The 7,048-nt window shown below is 49.9% G+C and overlaps 1 protein-coding gene across 1 annotated transcript; it reads right to left on the reverse strand.

The window, feature by feature from the left end:
* Positions 1–365: 365 nt before the first annotated feature.
* Positions 366–3,039, reverse strand: MYOD1 (myogenic differentiation 1). The gene is made up of 3 exons (XM_021005245.2): positions 2,249–3,039; positions 1,423–1,501; positions 366–1,028 (listed from the first exon to the last, which is right to left on the reverse strand). Exons 1-3 carry the CDS (start codon positions 2,867–2,869, stop codon positions 763–765), a joined length of 966 nt encoding a protein of 321 aa, XP_020860904.1. The 5' UTR covers positions 2,870–3,039; the 3' UTR covers positions 366–762.
* Positions 3,040–7,048: the final 4,009 nt, after the last annotated feature.

A 7,048-nucleotide genomic window follows, 5' to 3' on the forward strand; every position in this document is an offset into this window, starting at 1 on the left:
AGAGCTGAACTTGGAGTCAGAACTGGAATCTGTGTTCAATCCTGCTTTTCTCCTTTCTTAGCTGTGTGACCATGGGAAAGTCACTTCACTTTCTGAGCTTCAGTCTTTTCATTCGTAAAATGTAGGTACCATTGAGTACCTACCTCACCGAACTGGTATGAAGTAATGCACATGAGGTAATGCTCAGAAAACCTTACCGTATTATTTCTGTTGTCATTAAAAAGCAGAACCAGCAGGTATAAATTATCATCTTTATTCAGCACACCTGAGCAGAGACAACACTGCCCTAGTGTATAAATAGTCAATGACTGCACCACAAACCACACCTGATAAATATGTCGCTGGGCTCTGTGTGTGTGTGTGTGTGTGTGTGTGTGTGTGTGTGTGTGTGTGTTTGCAAAGCAAGCCCTTATTTACAGAACAGATTACAAAAGTATTACAAAATGTGGTCCTGAACTGGGGAGCATGGAAGAAGTGGGGAGGGGGCACAGACCCTCAAGAACAAGCACAGCCGTTCCTTACTGAGGGGGTTGGGGAAGGGGACCAGGGACCTGGGGCCAGGAACCTGTCCCCCTATACCCCGGCCAGGCACTCGGAAACCAATAAATTAATGTTGGAGGGAAGGGAGGAGGAGACAGAAACACATTCCAAGGAAGCCTTAGCGGCCTTAGACTTCAATAAGATGGGCCCCCTCCCAAAGTCTAGTCTGACTGCCCTGGAGCCACAGATGGGGTGGCCAGGAGATTTGGGAATGGCCCCACCTCAGAGGACCTGGTAGATAGGGTTAGGATTGGGTACTGGGCTAGGCTCAGAGCTGCTGTCAGCAGAGAGCTGAGTACTCCCACTGGGAAGAGGGGAGGGAATGTGGGCACCACTCTCACTCAGAGTGGTGGCCTCCTGTGGGGAGCAGGGTGTGCCCTCTCCCAAGGGCAGCACAGGGCATGCAGACCCCTCAGTGGAGATGCGCTCTACAATGCTGGAGAGGCAATCCAGGCTGGACACAACCAGTCCCTTCCCAGGCTTGGTGTCTGTAAAAAAAAAATGGCAGAAATTAAGGATGAGTGACAGATTCTGAAGTTCAAGGATGGGATCTTAGAGATCTCATCTTCCTATACACAAACCACTCCTCCTCTGTACCCATTCTACCAAGATGGGAGGCACTGATAATACCACTAACTTGCTATTAGCCAGCTCCTTAAACTCCTTGTATTTTAGGGGTTATTTTCCCTCTCTAAAATGAGGGAATTGAACCAGAACCCAGTAAAAGCATGGGTTAATCCCACTAAAAGTACACTGAATTATGGTCCTTCCCTCTCTTTTGGCAGGAGTCCAGATAAAGGTAGACCTGGCTGGACAGTGAATTTCATAACTGTATGTAGGGATTCAGGGGCTTGGGCTGGGGCAGAGAGCCTTGATACCTACCACTTGGAGAATCACTGTAGTAGTTGCTGTCATAGCCACCTCTATGCCTGGAGCTGCAAAGGGGGCCGCTATAATCCATCTGAAGACAAGAGAGCAGATTCTATGTCAGGCGCTGCTCCTCCTCCCAACCCCTGCCCTTAACACATCCAGCCCACCCCAGGGCTTCAAATAAACAGATATCCCCTCTTCCCCTCCTTCTGGAAACCCCAGGAACTGCCCCAAATTTCCCACAGGGGGTCCTGTCTGTTTTCTAGGGGTGGGGGCTCAGGTAGTCCATAGGAGCCCAACCCTTTCATTATACAGATGGAGAAAGTGAGAAGTGACTTGCCCAAGGTTACACAGGTAAGTTAACCAATAGAATAAGGATCGGAACCCAGCTCCATTCTCTCTGTAAGGCAGACTCCTCCCTCCCCGCTCCCCTCCAACTGGTGTAATCTAGAGACACCCCCCCCTTCACCACAAACTTTCTATATGATTTGGGCAAATCCTTATTTGTTAAATAACGTAGTTGAACTACATAATTTCTAAAAACGTTTCCAAATCTAAAAGTCTTTCTTCCATAAATGCGAGTTTTCTACCCTACCAGCCCAGCCCAGCCCCATCCGATGGTTTCTTTCCTCTTATGGCATCAACGGAAAGATTGCCCCCAGACACCTGGGTACTACTTCTTAGCTCCTGGGAGGTGGGTTTCTACGCCCTATGCCCCCCCCTTTCAGACCGTATGCAGTCAATTTCCTTCCACAATCCTCCTCATCATTCTCCTGCCCCCTTCTCCTCCCTCCAGCCCTGCCCACTGGCCCCGCTCGTTCTGCCCCCACCACCTCACCATGCCGTCTGAGCAGTTGGAACGCGGGCTGGATGCATCCGAGTCTCCGCTGTAATGCTCAAGCACGCGGGCTTGAGCAGTGGCCCCCTGAGGGTAGAAGGCAGCGGTGCTGCCAGGGGGTGACCCGTCCTGGTCTCTCAGCAGTGCCTGAAGCCCCTCGATATACCGGATGGCGTTCCGCAGGATCTCCACCTTGGGCAGTCGTTGGTTGGGGTTACTCGACGTGCACCGCTTCAGGGTCTCAAAAGCTTCGTTCACTTTGCTCAGACGGCGCCGCTCCCGCATCGTGGCCGCCTTGCGCCGGTCAGCATTGGTCGTCTTGCGTTTGCAAGCCTTACAAGCCCACAGCAGGCAGCGGCCGGCCTGGTGGTGACCACTGGGCGCGCGCACGTGCTCATCCTCCCGGGCGCCCGGGACCGCTGCGGGATGGTGCGCGTGCTCGTCGGTCTTTAGGAGCGCGCCCACGTGCACCAGGCGTGGGTCGAGGTCCTCGAAGAAGCGCAGGTCCGGGGAGTCAAAGCAAGGGTCATCGTAAAAGTCGTCGGCTGTGGTAAAGGAGCAGAGGGAGCTGTCCGGGCCTGCTAAGTCCATGTCACGCAGCGGCGGGGGCAGCAGCTCCATGGTCCCGCAGGGGATTCGGGGAAAGCTGTCCTCGGTGAGCCGCTCCTGCTGTCTCCCTGCCCCGCTTTCCAGCTCGACGGCAATTAGAACCACACTCCCCTAAAGCTTCAGATACCCTGAGAAGCTTTTTCGCTCGAAACCAGAAGGAAGGGGATCCGCACCCTAGCAGAGGTACGTGCCCTGGAAAGAGACCGAGAAATAGCCCCCCACCCACCCTGCCCTACCTCCCCTCCACACTTTATCAGGAATGAGCTGGCTCCCTCCGAAGCACATGTGGGGCTCCCCCAACCCCTCGCTCCAGCCTCTGACGCTCCAGGCTATTTATTCAGAGCCCAGGATCAGGAGTTGGGCTCTGGGAGGGGGCAGCCCCGGGAGGGGTGCAGCGGGGGACGCCCGGAGCCAATGAGAGCAGCCCAGGATGGGGGGCGGAGACCGATGGGTCCGAGGATTTGGGAAAGAAGAGACCCAAAGGGGAGGAGAGGGGAGTGTCCCGGAGCCCTGGCTGAACGGCTTCTCCTCCCCTCTCTGTCTCTCCCTCCCCTCATCCCTCAGACCACGCACTGCCCAAGAGTCAGCTCAGCTTGGCTCGGCGTCCCAACCTCAGCTCCCTGAGCTGAGTACCCCCAGCGCGCTGCACCAGGGTATGCCCGTAACTTTTTCAGTTGATGCGGGCACTGGGAGCGCCTCACCCAGCGGGTTCTGACTCCCTCGGGGCTCCAAGAAGCGGCATGGGAGACATGGGTTCAAGTTTTACTTATTAGCTGGGACCTTTGGGCGTGTCCCTTCTCTCAGAGCCTCGGGTAGCGCATTTGTAAAATGGGTGGGAAGGGTGTGTTGGAACAAAGATCTCTAAGGCGCCTTTTCCTAGTAGCAGCTGGGCGTAACCTTGCTAGGTTCTTGTCCCTTCTCAGACCCGGGTACCCTGAGTATGTTTCCTGACCTTTCCCTGTCCCTGTCACCTGCCTGAGCTGCAGAACAATTTGTCCATCTTTACTAGTTGAGGGCAGTTTCCTCACCAGGAGGTCTTTATTACACTGACCAAAAAGCAGTTCCTGGAAGAAGAACTGAAAAGTCCCTTCCAGCTCTAAATCTGAGCCAGGGGTGGGAATAATGGAAGGGGGTGGGCAGACAGGGGAGAGCTTCTGGGAAAACACTTCTGTAGCTTCTCCGGAAGTCGCCTGCATGTGGGGGGAGATGGGACTGGTCTTCAGGTGAAGTTACACCTTTTATGTTACCCCCATTACAGGGGAGCAGAGAGACCGTTGCCCTAGGGAGGCAGTAAGAGATGGCAATGGAACTGGAGAAAGGGCTTCACTCTTATCTACTCCCTCTGTCCCCCAGACCCTGGTTTTCTGAAATAAGGGGACAGGGGGCAAAGGGCAGGCAAGTCAGCCAGCATTAAGAAGAGCCTGTTCTGTGCCAGACACTATGTTAATCTCTGGGAATACAAAGAAAGGCCAAAAAAACTCAATTCCAGACCTCAAAGCAGCAGGTGTGTCAAGCCCCTTTCCTTACCTCCTCCAGTTGGTGGGGCCTGGAAAAGATTGGCATACCTCGAGTCCAGCAGTCTAGGCAGATGGTGTCCAGGTGACTTTATGTCTCTTTTAAGAGAGACTGTATCCTCAGTCTCTGTGCCCATCTCAGAGGCCCTTGTCTCCTTAGGGTAGGGAGTATTGGGAGCAGGGCTAAACTTGGAATCAAGAAATGTAAGTTCAAATTACAGCCTTGATACATGCAGGTATATGGATTTGGGTAAGTTGGCTCCTCTCTGGGCCTCAATTTCTTTTTTTGTAACTTAAAAGAATTGAACTAGAATCAGGGGTTCTTAAGACTTGTTATAAAATATCTCAATATTTTAAAAAATATTTTGATATTAAATTAGTTTCCTTTTTAATCCTAGGAATACTGTTTTATGTATTTAGAAACATTATTTCCGAAAGGGGTCCAGACTGCCAAAGGGGTCCATGATTTTGTTTTCTAAAGCTAAGAATCACTGGACTAGGTGATCTCTAATATTTCATCTATATCCTCTGAAGCCAGGAAAGATGGGAAACTGCATTGTTTTCCCTGGCAACTTCCCAGATTATTGTCAGGCCAAAGTCATTGGTTTGTCCCTGGACTCCCTCCCCAAAACAAATGGCAGAAAATGACGCAGTAGAGGGAGGCACAACATTTGGGAGAAAGGAGGCAGATTGGGAGCTTCCTCTGTCAGCCTCAAACCTACCTACAGGCAACTCACGGCTGCCAGGAGTTTTAGGCAAGTTCAGCCCCTTCTGGCTCATCTGTGAAGTTAAGAGGTTGGATAGATGATACCTGGGGTTCCTTCCAGTGCTGAGATAATAATAACAATAATAATAACTAGCATTTTAATCTTATTTTAAGGTTTGCAAATCTCTTTATATTGTCTGTTTTGATCCTTACAACAACTCTGTGAATAAGTGCTATTATAACCCCCATTTTACTGATGAGAATCTGAGGCTGAGAACTTAAGAGACTTATTAAATCACAGAACTAATGTCTAAAGCAAGATTTGAACTCAGATTTGCCTGACACCGAGTCTGATATTCTATCTACTCTGCCATCTTTCTATCTGTAATCTCATACTGTGGAAGGACTTCAACTGATATAAGTTGGGGGATTCTCTACACTACTGAAATTAGGAGTTCTGGAAGTAATAACATAATGTCTGGAAAGCCCTGACTGCACTAACCTATGCTTAACCCTAAGACTGCCTCTGCAGTGGAAATCAGAGAGCTTTGAAGAGACAATAAAAAGGCCCAAAGATAGAGCTGAGAGTGGGAAACTCAGAGTTCTAACCAGGTTGGGGTAGTCAGAGCTTTGCCTTAGGGTGTGAAAATTTGCAAGGCACTTTCAGCTCTTTTACTCTTTCAGAAGATAGAAACAACTAAGTTTAGCGCTTAGTTATAAAGAATAATTAGTTGTGACAGGAAGCTAGCAGGTGGCATGCTTTCTTTACCTGGTTGCCTCCTCCCTTGCCAACACTTCCCAGATTTTTTCACCAGCGGTGGCCTCTCCAGTATCAGCCTTGAGGTGTTCCAGAGTTCCCTTCTCTCCATGTTCTCAATTGAATTTTTTGATGATTTTTGATTGATAATATCACTTATACTTCTGGGAAAGCTACACCTCCAAATGCCCCTTTGTTTCCCCCAATTCCGCTTCTGCAGACCCAGAAATGCTTGTCCACATGGTAAGTCAGAATAACTCTCCCATACATGGACTTCAGGAAACATTCAAGGATACTGGCCATCCTTATTGCCCAGTGCCTTCCTATGTTTCCACACTGTTACCAAGCTGTTAGTGGGGCTTTCCAGCCAGAGAAGCCAACCAAACCGTCTTCCTGGGCACCTGCCTCTCCAGAGCCACTCTCACTCATGGTCACCCATGGGCCTCTGTGGACAGCAGTCTCCTCTTATAAAAACTGGCAAGAAATGGTGAGAGTTGAATGGAGGAGCCACTTTTATGAAAACACTTTTATGAAAACACCTAGAGGTATTTTATAATACACAGAATTTAGGCGACATGGACAGGAAGGTAGCCTCCCTCTGCCTAACCCTCCATCACATTACACAGGCTGATTTTGTGTGTGTGTGGAAGGGGGGGGAATTGGCTGGTAGTTGGTCAAACTTCCAGTCCTCCTGATTCTAATGCTGAACCTGGGGACCATGAAGAACCATGAAGATTGGAGGATAGAGAGGGAGCCCAGCTGGACTCTAAGAAACCACAGGTTGTGGGGGAAGGGTCTGCCTTGAACTGCATCGCAGTACTTGACCTCCGAGCCACTTGTAGAAATCTACTGAAAGCACCAAGATAGCGATATGAGTGACCTCAGTGACTGGTCATCCTTCCTAGGAGGGACTTAAATGGCCTTTGAGAAATTCCTTGGGCAGAGCCTGAATTCCCAGGGGTCCAGTCATTAATGAATTCAATTCCACAAATATTTATTAAGCACTGAAGATAAAAAGGTTAAAAAATAAGTCAATGATTTCAAGAACCTTACAAACTAATGTGGAGGTGGGTAGAGCTTACGCAAATGATTGCAATACAAAGTACACTATGGTAGGGGTAAAGAAGAGAAATTGGAAGAGAGGAGAAAGAGAGAGAGAGAGAGAGAGAGAGAGAGAGAGAGAGAGAGAGAGAGAGAGAGAGAGAGAGAGAGAG

The sequence above is a fragment of the Phascolarctos cinereus genome, unplaced genomic scaffold (genome assembly GCF_003287225.1).
Source record: "Phascolarctos cinereus isolate Bilbo 61053 unplaced genomic scaffold, phaCin_HiC Scaffold_9;HRSCAF=440, whole genome shotgun sequence".
NCBI lineage: Eukaryota > Metazoa > Chordata > Mammalia > Diprotodontia > Phascolarctidae > Phascolarctos > Phascolarctos cinereus.

Coding starts and splice junctions, on each gene's coding strand:
- MYOD1 (XM_021005245.2), bottom strand. CDS start 2,869: ATGGAGCTGCTGCCCCCGCCGCTGCGTGACATGGACTTAGCAGGCCCG. Junction 1,502..2,248: donor CCAACTGCTCAGACGGCATG/GTGAGGTGGTGG, acceptor TCTTGTCTTCAG/ATGGATTATAGCGGCCCCCT. Junction 1,029..1,422: donor CTACAGTGATTCTCCAAGTG/GTAGGTATCAAG, acceptor TTTTTTTTACAG/ACACCAAGCCTGGGAAGGGA.